This window comes from Crocodylus porosus, unplaced genomic scaffold, assembly GCF_001723895.1.
Source record: "Crocodylus porosus isolate Cpor-Errol unplaced genomic scaffold, CroPor_comp1, whole genome shotgun sequence".
NCBI lineage: Eukaryota > Metazoa > Chordata > Crocodylia > Crocodylidae > Crocodylus > Crocodylus porosus.
Window position 1 is genome coordinate 35,820,935 of NW_017728949.1, and position 23,713 is coordinate 35,844,647.

Below are 23,713 nucleotides of genomic sequence, written 5' to 3' on the forward strand. Positions count from 1 at the left end.
GGCCTTCTTCCAGTCTTCGGGCATTACACCAGAGCGCCAGGAGTTTTCAAAGATCCGTGCCAGGGGCTGGGCTATGATGCTCGCCAGCTACGTTATCAGTGGTCTTTCCAAGTAGTTCCAAGATCTGAACTGTGGAGGTGGTTTTGAGGGATATTTATTGTCTTCTGATTACTGAAGGTCATTACCAGTGTGGACCACCAGTGCATTCATAGAATCAAAGAAGCATTGAAAGGGATCTCAGGAGGTTCTCTCTTTGGCTAGGGAAAGAAATTACATATAAAACAGAATAAGTGACTGGAAACTGGTTCAAATCTGTAACAACAGAAGTTCAGTGCACATAAGCTGGCTTTCAAAATGGCTGGAGCTGGTTTAAGATAAACCTGGATGGATGTAGTTTCAGCCTTAAATGATTTAGGTTAAATTGGTTTATTGAACTTCTGTCCCAGATCTCCTCCAGATTCAAGTTAACTCACAGTCGCCCAGCATCCTAGGATGCTTTGCAGCTCCCCACAAACTAACCCCCTTCCCACAGGGTGGGTGGACTAGACTTGCCCAGGCTCTCTGCTCCAGCTGAGCAGGGAGGTATGCTCTAGCACCCCCCAACTTCTGGCCTAGACCTCTGTAGGCATGTGATTGCATTTCTGGAATTAAAAGTGAATGTCTGTTCACTTGCTTATTGGTTCAATCTACTCAGTTTAGACTAACCTGTGAAGACTGAATCGATTCAGCCTTGGGCTTCTTGACTGTCTGTACTTAGCCTTTCAGCCTCGAGCTCAAGGCAGTCATCCCTGTCTGAACCATCTTAGCTGTCTAATTTGCTCTTAAATACTTTCAGTGATGGAGATTCCATCATCTCTGTAGGTAGTCTGTTTCAGTGCCTAAGGGAACAATCCTCATAATTAGAAAGGTCTTTTTGATATCAATCCCATGTTCCAGTTCAGGACTGTTACTTTTTGCCTTGTGTCCTACGGCTACAGGGGAGAGTTTATCACTATCCTCTTTTTAACATTCCTTAATGTACTTGAAGATTATTATTAAATCTCTTTCCTCTTCTCTAGGCTAAATAATGCTAGGTCTTCCAACATTTCCTTTATAAATAATGTTTTCTAAACTTCTAATCATTTTATTGGTTGGATACTTTCCAACTTAAAATCATCGAAAACTGGAGTTGGAAGGGACCTCAGGAGGTCATGTAGTCCAACCCCCTGCTTGAAGTAGGAACGACCCCAACTAGATCATCCCACCCAAGGCTTCGTTTAGTTGGGTCTTAAAAATCTCCAAGAATGGAGATTCTGTGACTTCTCTGGGTAACCTGTTCTAGTGCTTTACTACCCTCCTAATGAGAAAGTTAATCCTAATATCTAACCTAAACTTCCCTTGCTGCAACTGGAGACCATTGCTCCTTATTCTGTTATCTGCCACCATTGAGAACAATCTAGTTCCATCCTCTCTGGAACCACCGTTCAGGTAGTTGAAGGTTGCTATTAAATCCCTCCTTAGTCTTCTCATCTCCAAACTAAATAAGCCCAGTTCCCTTGGCCTGTCCTCAGAAGTCATATGCCCCAGCCCCCTAACCATTTTCGTTACCTTTGGCTGGACTTTCTCCAATTTGTCCACATCCCTTCTGTGGCATGTGGGCCCAATACTGGACACAGTATTCCAGATGTGGCCTCAGTAGTGCTGAATAGAGGGAACGAATCACTTCCCTTGATCTATTGGCAATGCAGCCCAGGGTGCCATTAGCCTTTTTTGTTGCAACAAGGGCATGCTTTTGGCTCATGCAGCTTCTTGTCCACCGTAACCCCCAGGTCCTTTTCTCCAGAGTTGTTGCTTAGACAGTTGGTCCCCAGCCTTTAATAGTGCCTGGGATTGTTCTGTCCTAAGTGCAGGACTTTGCATGTGTCTTTATTTAACCCCATGAGGCCTCTTTTATTCCAGTCCTCCAATTTGTTTAGGTCACTCTGAATCCCAGCATATCTACTACTTTCCCCAGCTTGGTGTCATCTTTAAACTTGCTGAGGGTGCATTCCATCCCATGTTTCCGGTCACTGATAAAGATATTGTACAAAACCGGCCCTAGGACTGACCTCTGGGCCACTCCACTTGACACTGACTGCCAACTAGACATCAAGTCATTGACTAATACCATTTAGCCCTATGATCCAGCCAGTTTCCTATCCACCTTACAGTCTTTACTTAGCTTGCTTGCGAGACTGTTTCATACTTTCATAGTTTCATAGTAGTTAGGGGTCAGAAGGGACCTAAATAGATCATCTAGTCTAACCCCCCGCCACTGCCTGGACACACGCTGGCATCACACGACCTCAGACAAGTGTTCATCCAACATCTTTTTGAATTTACCCAAGGTAGGGGCGAGGACCACATTCCTAGGAAGTTGGTTCCAGATCATAGCCACCCTAACAGTGAAATAGTTCCTTCTAATCTCTAACCTGAATCTGTTCTCCAGCAGCTTCTGGCCATTGTTCCTTGTCACCCCAGGCGCTGCTGGGGGGAATAGGATCCTTCCTATTTGTTGCTGATCTCCCCTGACGAGTTTGTAGGCAGCCACCAAATCCCTCCTCAGCCTCCGTTTGCTGAGGTTGAACAGGTTCAGGTCCCTCAGCCTCTCCTCATAGGGCCTGCCCTGTTGCCCTCCAACGAAGCGGGTGGCCCTCCTCTGAAGGCAGGCTGCATCCTTCTTAAAGGGCAGTGCCCAGAACTGGACGCAGTACTCCAATTGAGGCCGGACCAATGTCGTGTAGAGGGGGAGTATCACCTCTCTGGACTGGCTTGAGATGCATCTTTGGATGCACAACAAGGTGCGGTTAGCTTTGCTCACTGCTGTCCGGCATTGGCAGCTCATGCTCATCTTGGAGTCATTAATGACTTCGAGATCCCTTTCTGCATCTGTGCTCTCAAGGGGGGAGCTCCCCAGCTTGTATGTGTGCTGTGGATTCCTTCTCCCCAGGTGCAGCACCCTGCATTTATCTACATGGAACCCCATTACCATCCTCTCACTTACGTAGTCTGTCTAAATCTAATTGCATCCTCTCTCTCCCTTTAAGCATGCCTACCTCTCCCCATATCTTGGTGTCATCAGCAAAATTGGACAACGTGTTTTCCACCCCCTCGTCCAAGTCGCTGATGAAGATGTTGAACAGTGTAAGTCCCAGGACCGAACCCTGGGAGACCCCACTATTCACATCCCGCCAGGTCGAGTACCACCTGTCCACCACCGCTCTCTGGGTATGCCCCGTCAGCCAATTTTTGACTCATCCAACTGCGTAGGTATCAATGCCACAGTTGCTTAATTTATTATTGAGAATGGGGTAAGAGACAGTGTCAAAGGCCCTCTTAAAGTCCAGAAATACTACGTCCACGGTGACACCATCATCCGGGGTTTAATTACCTGGTCATAAAAGGCCAGATTGGTCTCGCAGGACCTGCATTTTATGAACCCATGTTGATTTCCCCTGGGCATGATCTCCCCTGCTGGCCCCTCACAGATGTGATCCTTGATAATTTTTTTCAAGGATTTTCCCTAAGACCGAAGTGAGGCTTATGGGCCTACAGTTTCCTGGGTTCTCCTTTTCTTATAAATGAGGACCACATTAGCTAGTTTCTAATCTCTGGGCACCTGGCCTGTGGACCACGATCGCTTGTACAGCCGGACCAAGGGCACAGCAATGACCCCAGCCACCCATGGGTGGAGGGCATCAGGGCCCGCAGATTTAAAAACATCTAGCCCTTCCAGAAGATTCCTAACTTCTTTTGTGCAGACCCAAGGTCTGGCAATGCTATCCCCAAAATTACCCCTACCTGTGGTGGGAGAGCTGTCCTGGTCTCTGTCCAAGAAAACAGAGGCAAAGAACTTGTTAAAAATTTCGGCTTTCTCCTCTGGCGTAGCCACAAGATTACCATTTGAGTCTAACAGGGGGCCCTACATTACCCGGTGCTCTCTTCTTACTCCCAGCGTATTTGAAGAAGGACTTTTTGTTGTCCTTAATCTTGGTTGCTAGCCTGAGCTCCACCCCCACCTTGGCCTTCCTAATGGCCCTCCTACACTCATGTATTCCTCCTTGGTGATGGCCCCTCTCTTCCACTGTTGTGGGAGACCATATCCAAAACCTTGCTAAAGTCAAGGTATAGCATGTCCATTGCTCTTCCTGCTTCCACAGAGTCAGTCATCTCATCATAGAAGGCAGTCAGGCTGGTCAGTGTGGCACTGTTGGTGCCTGCCACTTAAAGAGCTCAGCCAAGCAGCCAGCAATGTTAGATATCTGGCTGCCTATATAAACAGAGCAGTTAGCTGCTGGCCTGCCAGCAGCTAACACTGCATACAACCTTGCAGCCAGGCAACACCCTTGGAGGTAAGGGCAGGAGCTTCTGGTTCTGGTACATGACCTAAAACTGCACCCTGCTGGGAGTGGGTTGCCTAATGGGGCTCCCAGTTGCGCAGTATCCTCCAGGAAATACCAGGCCAGTTACCACCAGGTGAAGGGCAGGTTGGAGTGCCTTAATAACCCCGGCTTTCACAACTGGGTGTGTTACACCCTCGTAGGGTCCAGAAGGTGGACCCTGAAGAGAGGGTTGAGCTATAGACTCAGAAGTCTGACTTGAAATCCCTCAACTGGTCAATGCTGGGGCCAGGACTGGGAGGGTCAAAGGGCCAGTGGCGCACCGCAAGGGACTTTTCCAGTCATCTGGGACCTCTCCTGACCACCATGAGTTTTCAAAGATGATGGTCATTGGTTCTTCAGTCACATTGGCCAACTCCCTCAGTACCCTTGAGTGCATCCTGTCAGGATCCATGGGCTTGTACATGTCTAACTTTTTAAAATAGTCCCTATCTTGTTCTTTTGCCACAGTTGGCTGCTCATGTCCTCCACAAACTGCTGCTAGGTGCAGCAGTCTGGGAGCTGACCTTGCCTGTGAAGACTGAGGTGAAAAAGGCATTGAGTACTTCAGCCTTTTCCAAATCATCTGTCACTAGGTTGCCTCCCCCATTTAATAATGGATCCACACTTTCCCTGATCTTCCTCTTGGTGGTGACATACTCGTAGAAACCCTTCTTGTTACCCTTCATATCTCTTGCTATCTACAACTCCAGTTACGCTTTGGCCTTCCTGATTTCATCCTTGCATGCCCAAGCAATGCTTTTATATTCCTCCCTAGTTTTGTCCCAGTTTCAACTTCTTGTAAGCTTCCTTTTTGTGTTTTATCTCACTGAAGAGTTCCATGATTAAGCCAAGCTGGGCTTCTCCTGTACTTGCTAGTCTTCCTGCACATCTGGATGGTTCATTCCTCCATCTTCACTAAGGTTTCTTTAAAGTACAGCCAGTTCTTCAGGACTCCTCTCCTCAGACTGGCTTCTCCTGAGATCCTGCCAATCAATTCCCTGAGGGAGTCAAAGTCTGCTTTTCTGAAGTCCAGGGTCCATACTCTACTGCTCCCCTTCCTTCATTTCCTGAGAGTTCAGAACTCAATCATTTCATGGATGCTGCTGCCCAAGTTGTTATTCACTACTACATTGTCTTCCAAATCTTCCCTGTTTGTGAGCAGGGAAGAGGGTCAAGTGCAGGGTCAAGTAGCATGGCCCCTAGTTAGCTTCTCCAACACTTGCAGTCTCCAAAAACTTCCTGGATTGCCTATGCATTGCTGTATTGCTCTCCCAGCAGATGTCAGGGTGACTGAAGTCCCCCATGAGAACCAGGGCTTATGATTGAGACACTTACATTAGCTGTTTGAAGAAAGCCTCATCTTCTCATTCTCCTGGTCTGGTGGTCTATAGCAGACACCAACCACAACATCACCCTTGTTGCTCTTCTCTCTGACCCTAACTCAAAGACTTTCAAAAGGCCGATCTCAAGTTTCATACTGGAGCTCTGAGTAATCATATAGCTCTTTTACATAAAAAGCAACTCCTCTTCCTCTTATCCCCTTCCTGCCCTTCCTGAACAGTTTATACCCATCCATGATAGTGCTCCAGTCATATGAGCTATCCCACCAACTCTGTTATTCCAATTATGTCATAGTTCTGTGACTGTGCACTTCCCATTCCTCCTGCTTGTTTCCTAGGCTCTGTGCATTCATATACAGACACCTGAGGTAACTAGTTGGTTGCCCTGCTTATGCAGGAAGAAAGAGAAGGCCTTCCCTGTTGCCTCCTCCTGCTTGCCTAACTTTCAGGTAAGCCACTTCCCCACTTGCCCCAGGGCTTTGTTCATATCTTGAAGTGAAGTGCCCCAAACTGGACTCAGAACTCCAGGCAAGCCCTCACCAATGCTAAATAGAGTAGAGGAATTGCTTCTCATGGTTTGCTAGTGGCCATACTGTCCTGATATTTTGTTGACTTTTTTTGCAATGGTATCATACTGTTGACTCAGATTCAGCATGCAGTCTACTGTTAACTCCCAGGTCCTTCTCTGCAGTACTGGAGCCAAGCCAGTTGTTCCCCAATGTGTAGTTTCCCATTTGACTGATCTATCCTTAATTGTCATATCTGAGTTCTTTTATAGATATTTTGGGAACCTTAGACCCACCAGACAGTGTAGAAAGATTAAACAATTTGGAAGTAAATCCTGATGTCCATACTGCAGCTCCAGAAGAGTGCAAACAAAATTGGCCTGTGGATGCATCTTTGACACTATACATGAGATGGAAGGCATGGGATATGACATTGACTGTCTGAACTTTGGCTCACATGCTCTTGGGCAGCTGTCTAAGAAGCAAGAGAAACTTTCATAGTTAGCTTACTTGTTCCAGAATGCTCCAAAGTCCAGGCCAGATATGAACACATAGGGCGTGTCCCTACAAATGGAACCGTGCACTTCCCTGGGGATAACATCCCTGCATGTGCACTTTGGTGGGTGGCAAGTTGCCCTGGATGGGGTAGGGGAGATGGGGGCCAGCCCCTGGCTTGGTCCCAGCAGCCTTAACAGCTGTGGCAGTCTGGGTGTGTGGAGCTTGGCTGGCAGCTGGAGCATAACTATAGCCACCCAGCCTCTGATTTTAGGTGGATCATACTGCTGCCACATGTGCCACCCTGCGTTTTTCTGGTGCATTCTTTTGTTGTTGACACCAGGTCAAAAAAAGCTGCTGCACTGCAAATTAGTAGTGTGGCAAATGCCTGCATGTGCAGTGTGTGTAGTTTGTGGCACCTCAAACTGCACATGTGCACTTTTTTGGATGTGCCCATGAGTCAGCCTGCACTTCGGATATATATTATACTAATGATCAACATTTGACAGTTTAACCAGATTTAAAAAGATATTGGACAAATTCTTGGAGGAAAGGGGCATCAGTAGCTATCGGGCATGGAAATTAAAGGTACAGCTTCTGAATCAGAACTTCCTAGACCAGTGGTTCCCAAAATCAGACTGATGTGCACCACCAATTTAAAACTATACAACCTTAAATACCACCAGATGGGGTGTTGGGGTATGTGTGGGTGGGTGTGTATGGTGAAGGTGTGTGGGGGATTTGTGAGGGGATGTGGCTGTGTGTGGGAGGGAGCATAGGGTATGCTGGGGGGTTGTATATATGTGGGGGGTTGTGGGGGAAGGATGTGGGTGTGTGGGGTTTGTGAGGGAGGGTCGGGGGGTATGGGAACCCCCCAGATTTCCCCGATGGCACAGCAGCAGGCAGGAGTGCTCAGGGCACCCAGTGGGGCACGGCTTCAGCCAGCACTGCACATTGCAATGAGAGTCTCATCCTCCACTGGGCAGTCTCTATTGCCAGAGCTCCTCACACTTACCAGGCATGGGAGGGAAACCCTTTGCACTGGAGCCAGCTGCCTTTCCCGCCCTCCTAAGAAAAGCTGCCTGTGGCTTCTCTCCTGTGCTGCACATAGGGTTTTCCTCCTGTGCCCAGTGTGCGTGAGGCTGGAGCCGGCCCCACTGGGTGCCTGCACTGGGCATGAATTCTCTGAGCACCCTGCCCCCACCTGCTGCTGCGTACCACTGACAGATTGTCTGCGTACCACTCATTGGGAACCATTATCCTAGACCTTAAATGCTGGAGGCTGTGAGTGCTAGAGGAACCATGGTAAAAACCCTGGTATAGCCTTTCAGTGGATCCCTTTCAGCACCTACTCTTTGCCACTGTGTGATACAGGATACTAGGCAAGATGGATCTATGGTCTAACCCAATAAATGGTAGTTCTTACGTTATGCTCTTTTTTTTTTTTTAACATCTTTGCATGAAAAGCAATATATTTACAAACATTTCTATTATAGTTGCTATAAGGGTATAAGGACAAAGAACTGAATACAATAATACACTAATATTAAAGGCTTTCCCTTGCCTGAAAACTTCTACATGAAGCCAATTTTGTGAAGAATTTTAGAAATTGCTAAATATATTCACCCAGTATCATACAGTACCATGCAGAGAGCTGAGCTAGTTCTGCATGGGAATGGTGTAGCTGCATGTGTGTGGTTACATTCCCAAGTGAGTTAGCTCTTTTTCTCAGCAGAAGCTATTGGCCCAAGCAGCCTGCCAGGTGAACATGGTTAAACTACTTCTGGTTCAGAAGCTAGTGCATAAAGTGCTAGTTTGGGTATGTTTGGACAGAGCTGCTATATACCATGTAGAACTACACTTTTTTAGTTACAACATGATATATGCTTCTGCAGATACCAGAATTATAAATGCAGTAACTCTGATTTCATGATAGCTTCAAACTTTCCCAAGATATGCTAACATAGTTTGTAGTTCATATAAGCGCGATACTGTATAAATTCATTAAGAATACTAAATTGTAGGTTTTTGCAGATGTGTGTTCTATTACTGTAATTGTTTAATATGAAAACTCTTTTTTTCAAAATGTATTAATGTTGAACATAAGCATTAAATATACTTTGGTTTAAAGCTTCTCATTCTTGTCAGCAGCATCTGGGTGGTATATAAAAGTAGTACATGATAATGTGGGGATAGATAATACTGCTGGATACGGAATGATTATTTTAGACACCAAGACTAATAATTTTAAAAATATCTCGAAACATTGTAGAAAAGGCTTGAACCATACTAGCACCCAGGACAGACAAGCATGAAAGATTAATGTAATTTTGCATATAATGATGCACATTCTTACACAAAAAATCCATCTGCAAGTGTCATGTCAGTCAGCAGAAATCTTTGATGGGTGGATGCAGCTGGGCTGTCTCTTCTGGCAAAGCTGCCCTAGAAAATGCTAAATGTGGTTATGATGCTTTGTGCCATCTGTAGTATGCCAGTTTATCCTGTCTTCACTGGCATTTACACTACTACATAGGGCATGAACAACCACAAAGACAGCAATGTAGAGTGACAGATTCATTTCCTCCAGAGGCTACAGACTCTGGTGTATACTCATGCCACCCTCCTCCCTATGTTCTATGCTATTATTGCTGGTATTTGGCTTTATTTCACATTTCCATATTTAACTGTTCATATTTTTAGTGAGCATTTTGCATATTCTATACAAAGCCAAATGAATGCGATTGGTATTCAAATTATTTATGTCTAAATGAAGATAGGCTTAAATTTTGTTGAGAATTTGCCAGCATGGAAACCTGTATTTTTTATCTTTAAACAAATAATGTTTGTCTTACGAATTTAAAAGCAACAACTTTAAATTAAAAAATGACTGTGTATGGAATACAGTACAGTAACAAATTACTGTAATTGAGTAGATATTTGACTGTTGCATTCATAAAGCTGTGAAACATTCAAGCTATTTAATATATTTAATGATCAGAAAATAAACCATCAAGAATAAATTTTCATTTATACTCTTATTATATGTTCATGCCTAAATAATGTATGTTAAGTTGTTGAGTGATTTATTTTTCAATTTTTTAGTATTGTAATACTTGAAATATCTTCCATAGTAACTGAATACAAAGGACATGCTCTCTCAGTACTTAAAGAATGTGAACTCCAGGCATTTGATGGGTAAGTTTGGTATTATATAGATATAGATACAGATACAGATATAGATAGTATATAGTGATATATGTATAATCAAGTGATGTTATTCCTATGACTTTTGGTTAATATAGAGAATTCCTGCTGGTAGAATTTTAGATTTAATTTATAACTCTATTTTTAGGTATATAGTTCAGTAAACTTTGTATCAGTACTTGGCATGTACAGCATGACTGAGTTTTCTTTTCTCTTCAAAACTTATCTGAGAAACTTTAGGTTTGTTGAACATGCATTCATTGATAATTTTATTACTCAGTCCTAGAAAATAACTGTAAGACTTCTTAGTTTTCTCTCAAAAGTCAACCTCCTATATTTTGAAAAATTACACAAATGCTATACTTTAAACTCTTTCCATACCAATAGTTCCTAATGTGAAGTATAATACTTTCCCTTAAAAAGACTATATTTAAAATAGGCTGAACATTTTATTTTCTTTTAAAATTTTTAAAGAACTGATTCAAAACGAGTAAAGCAAAGCATGGAAACGTGCCCTGATTAGTTCAAAACCGTGCCTAATCTTGTCAACAATGCAGTAGGAAAGGGAACAAGATTAGGTTTTCTATGAACAAAGTGATGTTACAGGACATGGAAGTCTGAAGCTAATTTAACAGTTGTGAGTGGATTTTTTATTTTTCTAGATTCTTATTTTGAGTGAATCCACACAAGTTTTAAGTAATACTCGGTAAATCTCAGTCATAGTTCTAAAAGTTGGAGAATGAAAACTATTGTAATTAACTGACTGCAAAGAAAGGATATATATTGTTGTCTTTGGGTACATTTACTTGCCTAATTCACAGAGAAGGTCTCCTACGATTTATGACTGAGGCATCCTGTAGTGGAGGTTAGGAAGGCAGCTTATTGTACAGAAAGGAGACTTTACTTGGTCAGTTTTGAATCCTTTGTGAGATTTTGTTTCTAAATGAAGGGTTGTCTGGTAAGTTAAACCAAAAATAGATTAAGATCTCTAAAATCAACTAAAATTTTTTTATATCGTGACATTTTTGTGACTTGATGAAGAAGTCTTTTCTCTCTTGCAGAGCCAGGTAGCCTCTCAGATCTGAGCTCTTTACTCTTGAACCCATAGCTTAGCTGCCATTCTAAATTGATTCTTTCTGCAGCTGGGATGTACAGAGAGGCTGCTGTGGCAGTTGTCTATTGACTACTACCTTTGTCATTATTTCACCTACCACAAAAAGCAAAGTAAACAGTGCTGGGAGGGTTGGGGGGGAACAGTGCACTGTGTTGTCTTCCAAGAGTTCATTGTACTCTACATCTAAGAATTGTCTTTTGCTTCGCTCTTTATCAGAATTTTAGGAGCAGCCTTGGCTTTGCTGAAGGCAATTCCCAGGGGGAAACAGAAGAAATAATCGTGGAAACTATGGTGAAGTTCTACAGGTCAAAAATGACACTGGCACTTCAAGACAAGAATATCCCATTTTGGGGAATTTTGCTTCCTCCAGATTATTTTCTCCAATGTGATTGACTGAAACCCTTGTAGCTGGATTTGTCTTTGGGAAAGGAGGATTTAAGTTGTTTTTAAGCTTACTACATAAACAGTTCCTTCTTCTTGGTAGTCAGATTGAAACTTATTGAAATGAGAAATATAAAAAAAGCATCTTTCCAGCTCAGCTTCTGTATCCCCTGTCCTCCCAAAAATAATATTATAAGCACCCCTGAAGAGATGAGAAAACAGCAGTGTAACGAGGGGCAAGCAAGCAGGGCACCAGAACAGAAATCCCTGGGGATTCTGTGCTACCTTACTAAGTCATCACTTTTCTTGCTGCCAGATTCATTGTTGTCTGTTGTTCCCAGCAACAGGCACTGGGTACTGCCATGGCTGAGAGTCTCATCAGCTGTGGGACTCCCAGCTGCAGCAGTGCATGGTGCACTGCTGGGAGCTCTGTCAGATGATGGGGCTTCAAGCCACAAGGGCATAGTTACGCTACCTGTTCTAATTAAAGCTAGATAAAAACCAGTGATAAAGTTGTTACATATTTTTCATCTTTAACTTCGTAGCTGGTTGCGTACCTGGTTAAAGGTATGCTAGTTAATTTGCACATGTAGCCAGTCTAAGTTAATTTCACAATTATGTAGAGGGGGTCTCAGGTACCTTTTTAATGTTCTCTTTGAAGTTCCTTAGAGTCATGATCTAGTCCTCTAGTGCTGTCATTAGCCATGGATGAACTCCATGTATTAAATGTGCTTCTGTTTTTTTGTATATTAAACTATTTTAATAGCAGTTACAACTGCTCTGAAGAGTAGAGTTAGCAGGTTTTGGATTTTTTCCCTTTTCATTTTTCTGTTCATAAGAACTGATCCTTCAGTTTTCTCCCCAAATTATGTCCAAATCTGCAAGCCAGTTCGTTAAACTTAAATTATTTCATTTGAACCGTCTTGGGTATCATGCATTAATTTTAGTCAAATCCAAGCAGGATTCTGACAGAACTCCCAGTGCATTGCTCCATAGACAGGAACCAGCGCTTCCAGGATCCATGGTTTTGGGATATACCTGCCCAAGTTTGTCAGGGGAGCATTTGAAGCTCTAGATCCAGCCCTGGGGCAGACTGGTTGGCAGGTATATATCGGATATGTAGACCCTGAAAGCACAGGATCCTGAGCAGGGGACAGTTCAAATGGTGGTTCTGCCCTAATGGTAGCAATTCTGGAAACATAGAGTTCCCCAATCCTGCGTCAGCTTAACTAGAGCCACAGCAGCTCTGGAGCAGATTGACTGAGGTCTGGGGAAGATGCATTCCTAAGGTATCTGGTTCTATGGCCAGGCTACAACTTGTAAGCTCTCTGCCAGAGATCCAGAAGTCTAAAAGCCCTGAGAGGCCCAGTTCCAAGGATGGACACTTGGGAGCCATGGCTGCAGGGAGGCCTGTTGGCATTTTCTGCTCTAGAGCTGAGGTTCTGATCCCTGAAGGCTTTAATTCCGATCCTTGTAGTCTAGTATCTGTTTGTGTTGTAGGGCTCGTCTATAGGGCCACAGATCCTGGGAGTCCTGCAGCCTTTTATTTAAACTGATGTTCAGGTCAACGCTTCTGTTAGTTTCAGGGTCAGATCAGCTTTTCAGTTTTGGAAATACCTTGTTCTTGTGTATTCAAAATTAAAGTTCTACATAATTTCCATTTAATTGGAAATTTGAAATGTTTCAGTCTGACTTGTACCAAAACCAAATTCACAAAAACAGCATATTCTATGAATAAGAAATTATGCTTTTTGGCCAGCACAAGCAGTCTTTTAGTATGATGAGCTTCAGATATTTTCACTAAGGAATGAAAACCAATTGCTCTCTTGCATGTTAATTTCTTCTCTGTAACTTGTTTTTTATTTTCTTTTTACTAACCTTTTTAGTAGCAGTTACAACTGCTCTGAAGAATGGAGTTAAGAGGTGAATGTTTCTTAATGAAGCACCAGAAATAATGCGTCAGTAAAGAGCTGTTATAGGGTAACCTTTTTCTTTTGGCTCCAAAAAATCTCAAACTGGAAGAGAGAAAGCCAAGGGATAGAGCCATTAGGGAGGTGTTTCTGTTGACCTGCCATGTTTCTATCAACTATTATCCTAGCTTTTTCTTCAAGTGAGATGGAAACTGTAAGCCTGTGCCAGATGGATGGGGGTAACAAGGGAAAAACGGCTTTAGAAAATGTGAGAGAGAGGTTTTTATTTCGATAGGATAGCTTGAACTGAATAACTGTCTCTATACCAAGACACATTCTCAGATCTTGCCTAGGTTCAGAAGATAAATCAGCATAAGAAGCTTATGGTTCTTTACATTTTAAACATTAACTGTAATGAACTGGGAACTAAATACATTTTTGGTGGCTCTGGACATGTTATTTTTGTAGTGCTACGATGACAAGTGACAGAACTGCCTGAAGGCCACACAGGATGGCAAAGGCTGACCTGACATTGGAGATGTCTCGGTCAGCCTTTACCACCACTGCAGCCCTCTCACCATTAGTGATCAGTGACAATGACTGATAGAGGTGCCTGCAGGTTGACTCTTTAATGCTCCCTGCAGAACAGCCGTTTTCCCTCTCTCCCTCTTCCTTGGAGAATGGGCAGTAAGCAGACTGCTGCATGATACTGAGGGTTGGATAGATCTGTCCTTGTATTAAATTTGTTGTGGAAAAGGTTCCCAGATCAAAGAAATTGCCATTTGAAACAGCAGCTCCTCCTTTCCGGACCCACCCTTTCTGTGGTAGATTGGTCACTTTTTCTAAGTGTAACAAATAGCTGGAACTTGTGGACATTTGGTTTTTGTCACTAAAATAGCTGGTATGGTAGGACAAATGATCTGTCTAGGATGTCGGACACATTTCAACATTGTTTGTTTGCTTCTCTGATTTTTAGAAAATTGGCAATGCCATGGTTGCTTTCAGTTCAACCAATCCCAAGTATCCCCCTTCTTCTCTACTAACTTAAATGTGAGTGTTTATCCAGGCTGCTAGAGTATACTCCTCCTCACAGCAGTGGCAGACCCCATGGAGTAGCAAGTATGAAGTTAATGCGCTTGTGATACTGCTAGTCCTAGCAGAGCTTAGTGGGGCCAATCTGGACAGTCTGGAATGGGGCAGCGCAGAGCTGACCGGGGCCAATCAGGGCATGAGGCCAAAGCAGGGCCAGGCAAAGGCAGTACTGGCTCCGTTCTGATGCACATCCCAATCTGGCCCACAGACTGGCCTGATGCCATGTATTCTGCCCACAAGACCAAAAGATAGTGCCACTGGCCAAAACAAAGTATCTTTTGATAATGTATATTTAAGAAGAAAAAGCAAAAACAAACAAACAACCTCTTCCTTATTTTGTTTCATCCCTTTGTGAACTGCTAGGTACTTGTCTTTGTCACTGCCCTCTGAAGTCATGGGGATAGTTTGCCATCCTTGAATGTCTGTCAGGAAACAGTGGGGATGTTATAAAGGACCAAAGATTAATCATAAAAACACACCTCAATTTCTTGCATCTTATGCTAGGATGAAACTCATTTAAAGTGTTCCCATATTGAAGTCCCTCATTGATAGATAACCATGACTGTCTACTGAAGATTAGGACCGTGGTGAATGGAACATAATCCGTCAGACGTTGATATTGAAGAACCAAAAAAGTTTTGGCCATGCACCCCAGGGTTTTCACTAACAATTAGGTCTGAAGTACGTTTAAAAGTTTTTTGATATAGCACTAAGGTGTCTGCAACTTGGAAAGCTGGATGTATAAGCCGCTAGTTACACGGGTGAGAGGTGAGGTGTGGTTTGGAGAATGAGGTTTAGCTTTGTGTTATAGCCCAGGTGCTTGTGTTATTGTTTTTGTTGTTGTTACACCGGAGGACTGGGTGAGGCTATTAGGGGTTGGAGGAGGCCTCATAGGGGCTCCACGGTAGCCCCTAATAGCATAGTGTGGGGACCCCAGTGCCAGAGAGGGCACAACATTCAGGGGTGCACTGACCCCAGCCCTGAGAAGGGGAGCAGAGGATTGGGGGGTAAGGCTGAGGCTGCCTGAGCCCTATAGGAGGTTTAAGACCCGAGGAGGAGATTTGGGGGGGCCAGGCATGGCTACGGTCACCTGAGCCCCAAGGCCTCAGAGCAGGCGGCGCGAGAAGCCCCAGAGCAGGGGCAGAGATTGACGAGTGCCAGAGAATACGGTTGCAAGGCAAGCCAGAAGCGCCCATGGGGTGCAGAGAGTGAAATCGACCAAACAACGTCCAGTACATCTGCAAGGCTTGGGGCGTGGTACAGGAGTGGTTGGAGCCATGCGTAGCCCATAAGGCTGGGGTGCCCAGAACCCCATTATAGAACTGAGCCGCAGGGGGAACCAGCAGAACCATAGCCAAGGGAACGAAGGGCAGCCTCCCTATGTAACTACAGAACATCAAAGACGTGGTGGGCGAGATTGTGAGGATGCTTTAAAATTGACTTGGCACAGTAGGGAGTGCTAGGGGAGATCACAGCCACTCCTGGGACCCCACGCTGTTACAAGCACCTTAATTGTTTTGATGTGGGCACTTTTATTCAGAACATTTTTTAAACCAGTGGTATGAGTTCAGCAATGGAGAAAGAATTAAGAAAAATTATGAGAGAAGGGGAATATCAAAGAAGTAGAAAAATCCATTTTAAAATATGCAACATGCATTTTCTTTTTTATAACTTAACATTGTAAATCTAGCTGAATTACTGGATATAGTTTTAAGAATACAATAGAACAAATACAGAACAAGCCCAGATTTCAGTAATGTTTCTAAAGTAAATATAACTTTTATTTTCAATCTTAAGCATCCTCATAAGATTGTCTGGTTTGTTTCATAAGATTGTCAGTTTGTTGGAAAACTCATTTTTATTATTCAAATATGTTTATCTTGGAGAAGCTGCCATCAACATTCATATGCTTTGTTTTGTAAAACTGCTTAATAGCTGTTTAAGGAACAGAGAAGATACTAGCCACAGCAGTGCTTTTACTGACAAAAGCATTCTCCTATATAGCCACAGCAGGTGGGAATTTAATTACCTACTCCAGAAACAATGATTAAGTACCTTCATGCAAAGGATTGCTGGTAGTAGGGTTTTATATCCTGGAATATCCCTCAAGTGTCTGCATAAAGTGTAGATTAGTTGGTTTTTAGTTTTGTCCAAAATATTTTGGGGAAACCCCATTATATTGTCTAGTAATAAACAGTGAAGCATGTTTATGGCTTAGTCTAAGAAAATGATGAGGACTTTATCCTTCATCGTAAGCACATGTACTATCAGATTAGTCTCCTGGCTACAGTACTTCACACCTATTTAAACTGTCTTGGATACTTAATTCATAGCTTAGAGTTGTTAGATATTTATGTACATGCAATAATTGTTTTTACTCAGAAGTCCAAAGAAATACATACAAGAGCAGAAATAAGAATTATTTACATCTGTGTTGAGATTTTAGAATAGTTGATGCAACTGTAAAAACTGATGTTTTTAGGACGGCAGCACACAACTATAGTTATTTTTATGCTACTATCTCTCTCTTTCTGTTTTTGTAATTAAGTCTTTTACTTTTGAACTTGTAGCACAACATTTCGGCGTACATCAAGGTGACAATTGACGTAATTGGAGTCGGTCTGTATTAATATGTAAAGGCAGAATTTGAACTTCTGGCAAAGTTACTCCCATTAAGCGTTACGTTTCTGTAGTTATTAAATCTCAGCAATATCCATATTGTGGATATAGTTTTAGAGCCAGATGCAGATTGGCTCTGTAAGTGCTTTAATGAGATTTATGTGACTTACATTAATTTTAGGTATATGAGTTTCAAAGAATGATTCATATTGGCTCTATCCAGTGGCCAAAAAATACATTAGGTGGCCAGGTTTATTTGGTGCCCCCACTTTTAGACTACAGAGTTCCCTACACTTTTGATTTGTGCCTGCTCGGAAGCAACCCACTTTGAGCATGTGGATTCAAAAGTTCTTCCTACACTTAGCTGTGATCAGTGTGATCCTGGGAAAACACTTGAACACTACCAGGTCCCCATTGTGTGTCCTTGGAGCACATATGAAATCACATGATAACTTTTGCTCAAAAACATGAATGTGGGGAGTTGGTAGTTTCTGCCTTTTTCATAGCAGTCTGATGGTTAGAGCACTCTTCGAGGAAGTGTTAGACTTCATTTCTGTGCCCATTCAGCCTGAGGACATTGACGTCCACAATTCTTACTTCTCAGGAGAGTTCCATGAACTGAGCTTACCTGACCTGGAAAAATTTACTGTGGTACCAGTTGACATAATGTTGCCCTTCTTGGGGGCAGCTGTTCATTTGTGCTGTTCAAGTTGTTTATATTCATGCTTTTGCCCACCTTTGAGTAACTCTATTTGTATAATTTTGGCCTAAGAATAGTTGGCAAAAGGCTCCATGGAAATGTGACACCATGTATGCATGCATGCATTCAGCTGATTGTGGAAAAACGCAGATCGTGTGGTTTTCGGTAGCAAATATAAAACTAGAATCCCTGATGATCAGAGTGCTGGTAGCTTTGAACTGTAATAATTGTATCAAAAAGTAGAAATCAGTGCCTTATAACAATTACAACATTTGCATAACTTTTAGTAATTATAGCATATTACGTTTTCTTATTCGTACTTAATTTTAATGACTTCTGAGTTTTCAGCTTTTTAATGTTCTGTTATATTACGGTTTTGGATTAGGTTAGTAGGATTATTGAAAATCACTTTGTATTACAGTATATTTTTATGGCCATTGCAAGTCAGATTTTGTGCTTACTAATCTGTTATCATATCTGATTGATATAGAACTAAGTATTGAATATAGGAAATCATTTTTTATTATCAACTATACACAGGTTGATTTTTGTGTGTGTGTGTGTGCAGTTACAAAACTTACATGTATTCCAAACCAGTTTTTAAAAATGGACGTGTGAAAGATCTGCATATATTTTTTTCTAAGGACAGAGTGATTTTTAGGCATTTGAATTGTAGTTTTCAAAATAATCACAACATGGCAATTGTCTTGTTTCATTTTTGGTGAACTATAGTACAAGACAAAAATTTTATCTTACACCATTGAATCTATTCTCTGTTTATAGGGTAGTTTGTGTTGGTGGAGATGGATCCATCAGTGAAGTAGCCCATGGTCTACTACTAAAAGCTCAGATAGATGCTGGAAAAGAGACAGATTACATCCTTACACCTGTCAGAGCACCAGTTCCTCTTGGTATAATACCAGCAGGTGAGAGCAAAATATATTGATTCACTTAAATTGACTACCTATCTTAAATGTCTTTGGTATGTTTTAGAGTTTTAGCAACCAAAGTTTCCTGTTGAATAATACCTCTATGTTATTGATTTAGACTGACTTATAATTATGACAAAAGGAAGTCCTTCTTTGAGGAGGGGATCTCTGGAAGGGACAAACCTGATATCCCATACATCATCCTCAAAATGGGTTTTGTTCCCATACCTGGTGTACCTGCTTAAGCTAACGCAGTAGGTGACATCAATTGCGACTCTGTATAGGTTCAGTAGTCTGGCAAACAAAAGTAAATGAAATAAATGAACCCCAGCAGCTCTCAGTTCTATGCTGAGATGGGTACCTGACTCGCATGCCGCCTTTTATGCGCTCCAGTCAGCATGTTGGGTCCCACTGTCACCTTGGTCTTCTTTGCATGAGCCCTCTGGGGCTGAGAACCCCTCCAGATTCTTCATCTGCAGTTCTGGATGGATTTTTCCCCTCCTCCGGGATCACGGGTCCAAAGGAACTGCGGTGCTCTTGGGTCTGCCTCTGCTCTGCTCTTTTGCCGGCCAACTCTAAGATTCCAGGCAGGATTTTATCATGTCACTCCCTGCATGCGCACCGACGCTTAGGGAGTAAGTATGTTTAAAACGGGGCTGTGGATGTGAATGCTGCTCTGTCTTGTAGGATCCTGCATCTGTAGGTAAGTCCTGCCAGTCACCAGCCCGTACCAGACTAATTTCCCTTAGGGATTAGGACCTCACCATGGTTTTTGCCCTTCCCAAGGGGTAAATGATTCCCTTAGTGAGTCATGCTGCGATGCCTTGGGACTAGGCAGATCTTCAGATCTATCCCATTTATCCAAGGCCCTGGTGTCCCCTCACTTCTCTTGCCACCAGCAGGCTTGGCAACAGACAGTTCATTTAATTTTTCTAGAGAGGACTCAAATGAAGCAGTCCTTGGAACCTCTGCAGCAAGCTACATAGAAAAAATGTGAAACTGAATGGACTTTTCCCTATTATTTAAGCAGGATTGGAGAGATGCATTTTGGATTTTTACTGTTCTTGTCCCATCTGCTCCTTTCCTTCGCCTGACTTTTTTTTTGTTTCTGCCTATTCTTCCTTCAAATTGTAGGCCGAACAAGGACTAGAGACTTGTACCGGGTTCAGAGAGAGGGATGATATTACAGAGGTGGCTGAAGCATTTTCATGTGGATTTCTTTCCTCAGTGTGGTTCTTGATAGCGTTTTTGATGCAGTTTTGCATTCTTTTGTAGCTAGTAAGGAAAAACTGGATCTGTCTTTGTTGTTTTTTTTGTTTTTTTCATTTGCTTATAACATGTTGAAGTAAATGCATGAATTTTGTTTTATTTCAACTATCCATATTTCTGTCCTTTTAAAATAAATTATTGTAGCCCTTTGCAAGCAGTATTAAAGTGCTTTACTTGCGTTTGCTTTGTAGATTGCAAATAGCAGCAAAAATATTTTCAAAAAACATTTAAAATAAGCAGTAATTGGATGAAAAATGCTGGATTATACAAAATTTGTTTGCAGGTACAAAAGAACCTAGGGAAGGATTGGAGAGAAGCAAGAGAATAATCTCAGACACATGAGGCAAATACATTTTAGGCCAGCAATCTGACCTTCACTTGTCATTTTAGTTGCTGTGAATGTGTTGGTGGCGTTATGAGATGGAACCCCTCCAATGCTTTATTCCATGCAGTCAGGACAGGTTTAGGTCACTGTTCTTCTTACTACCCATTCTTTTGAGATTATGAAAGTATTGTATCTCACAACATGGAAAGATTGGAAACCTTTAACTACAGGGTAGTGAAAATAATTTAAAAAGGTAATGGTATGATGAATACCTTCTAACAGACATTTTAAGGCTTTCTTTAATATAGTTCTGTACTATGCAATACTCAGTTTATCCGGAACAAAAGTATTAGAAAATACATGTAGAGGAGGTTGTTTGTGCCATTAAGTAATATTTTTAGAAATACATGGTACAAAAGTGCAATGGTTTTCTAGTTGAGTTGACTATTAAGAATATAATGTGTTTCATAGTGTATGATCTACAAAAATTAAAGTCTATTTTTGGCCTTTACAGTCAAAGATTTAGAATGATGAGCAGCAGTTTTAAAGTTTCAACACACTCGATAAGGGAGAACTGCTTTTGGAGTACTTTGCCTTCTGGAGAGAGAGAGAATCCAGAGGGAGTGTGTTTTTACTAAAATAGTCCACTGAGCCAGCAGCTCAAGCTGCTATATTATGGTCAAAATCAAATGGATCGCATGTGGGGAAGCCTGCAGTTGTACTGCTGGCCATTAGCAATAGTGTTTGTTGCTATGGGAACTACTGCTAAGGAACTGTACAGAGGGATTCAGATAAAGAGGGGGGGAAAACTGAAAGGACATAAAAATAAAAAAGCTATCCAGTTCTTATAAAACAAGAGACAATCTATACATTGCTTATTGTGAACTACATAGAATCCTACATAGATCATTTAAATGAATTAATGATTTCCAATTAATTTGAAAATAAAATATTACCAAGGGACTGCTAATTTCTATGATATTTCAGGCAACGAACCAAAGTGCTGGTACAGTTTTCATCAGAATTTTAGATATGCTTGACTAGGAAGTCATTACATCACATTTATCTGTTTGGATGCGGGAGACATTAACAGCCTTATGAATATTCATTTTGTCTGGTTAATTAAGTTAATTGTTCTGCAGAAGTGCTTGTACTTCCAAGGACAATTTTTTTCACCATTTCTGCTTGGTACCTTCATCAGTCATGCTTTATATGAACTGCTGATACTTTTGTCCTTACTCTTGAAATATGTGCTAGCATATTATGAGAGGGTAGAAGTTACATAGGCAGAAACTAGGTCAACATTGCAAGTAGAATTTTATATTCTAATATAAAAAACCCTTTTGTTGTTGTTAAAGTATATTTTGTAATCAATATGTTAAGAAATGTCAATATTCAGACCTTTATAAACAAAATGGTTTTATTGTCTTGAGTGGTAGCTGAATTTCTGGTCCAAATAAAAATTTTCACTGTGTTGTATGTGAGTTTACAGAGTCTATTTTCCCCCTTTCTCTCATATATGAAATAGCCATAGCACAGCTATTAATTTATTTAGTAGTCTGACAGAGTACAGAGGCACTATCCTGTCACTGGTAAATAAGATCCCAGGTCTAATATTGGTACCCCTGACCAAAAGGTGGGGGGGGGGGAATCAGCTACAAAATTTTGTATTTTTAACATAGTTTGTAAGTGTTTGCACCTGTTTTTGTTGAATTGAAAGCTTTTTTGTGGCACACTTTATATTTTTATAGTATCTGGAGTTATAAGACTCTAACCTTCTGCTCAGTACTATTGTCATATACATGCTAAATAGTAAACACATATATTGCATAGAAGAAATGTGATCTAGCATATAGATTGATTTGTTTTAGTTCTGTTCTTTGTGGAACTTCCAGACAAGGCTTTTTCTAAGCACAACTGGTTTATCTCTCTTAGGTATTTCAAAATATATTTTGTCTCCTTGTCTAAAACATAAACAATATTTTTTGCTTTGTCTACAAGTGAAAATGGTCACATACTCAGCTTCCAGCCTGTGTACTAGAGAATATAGGATTTATTCCCTTCAGCAGGGACCTGATCAAATTCTCATTGGAATATGGGTGAAGATTGTTACTGACTTCAGTTCAGCCCGCACTGCTCGTTATTTCTCTTCTGCCTGTATTGACAAGTTACTTCTGTTTAAATCAGACATTCTTAACAGTTTCAAAATGCTAATTTCAGTCTTTTAAACATGGATTTCCCTATAGAAAGCTACGACCACGTTGTCTTTAATAGCTTGATTCCTATTGACATAGAGAGAACTTTTCAGTTGAAAAACTTCCCCATTACTAATCAGTACAAAGCAAACTGATTTTGAATAATTCCTAATAATTGAAATTGTGGTGTGTTTGTGCGTTTCCTCTCCTGTTTTTAAATCCCCTATAATAAGCTATTGGTACTCAGTTTATTGATTCCCATGTTTATGTATTTATGGAGTTGGGATTCACACAAGCACTCACATAAACAGTAATTAGGGTTGCAAAGGCAGTTTAGTTTTGTAATTCAAATAGGATTTTAACAAAACCATCATGTCACCAAAAAAAACTCCATTCTTACATTTTCAGTCCTAGATAGTTTAGTTGTACCAATTGATATGCTATCTGACCAACACCTATGTCTTATTCGCATTTATCAGAGGAGAAATTTAATCTTCCACACTCAGCTGGGTAGATAACAATACAGGTTAAGGCTCCATATACATGTTCAAAATGAACTGGGAGAATTCCCCAGAATATTTTTCTGTTAGAAAATCTTACCCAGAGACCCCTGAATTGGTATTAAATGCTGAGCCCCTGTGTTGAGGACAAACTCAATTATGCAAATAGGAGTTGTCAATTCCCACTTGAATTGCCTTTTTAAGGAAGTGGGCGGGCTGCTCCCTCTAGGCATTGGCCTGTGGCCTGGCCCCACCTAACGCCATGCTAATTGATTAATAAATAAAAATGCACAACACACAATATGAGGGGTAATTAATTAATTATTGAACTAAGATTTATAACAATCAACAACAATGCTATGTTCTCTGTGTGTGTGTATCATATGTATATACACACACACACACGGAGTTCCCTAGAGGATGCCAGAGAGCAATTCCTGGCTCTCACTCAACTCTCATATGCACTCAGCTGCACCACTCATATCAATCCACTATCTCCACAATATCCTCCAAGGATATTGGTCTCTCAGGCCTTCATCTCCACACATACATACACAAGCAGAGGGGATTGACCGCCTTGGGTCTGCTGCACCCACTCTGGCACACACAATGATCAGTCACTCACTCAGTAGGTCTTGTGACCCTTCCTTGCGTCAGCATGCACTGGACAGCCACACCAACAGTACAGTCAATCAATTGTTTGTTCCCTCACCAAACGCTCCTCACCTACA

The 23,713-nt window shown here is 41.7% G+C and overlaps 1 protein-coding gene across 1 annotated transcript in view; it reads left to right on the plus strand.

The window, feature by feature from the left end:
* The window catches only part of CERKL (ceramide kinase like), a gene marked incomplete at its 5' end in the record, with an annotated part of 103,712 nt that overhangs the window by 65,120 nt on the left and 14,879 nt on the right, over window positions 1–23,713 (plus strand). Inside the window, 2 exons of the mRNA XM_019554101.1 lie at window positions 9,876–9,939; window positions 18,548–18,690. Coding sequence (XP_019409646.1) covers window positions 9,876–9,939; window positions 18,548–18,690 — 207 coding nt within the window. The remainder of the gene's footprint in view (window positions 1–9,875; window positions 9,940–18,547; window positions 18,691–23,713) is intronic.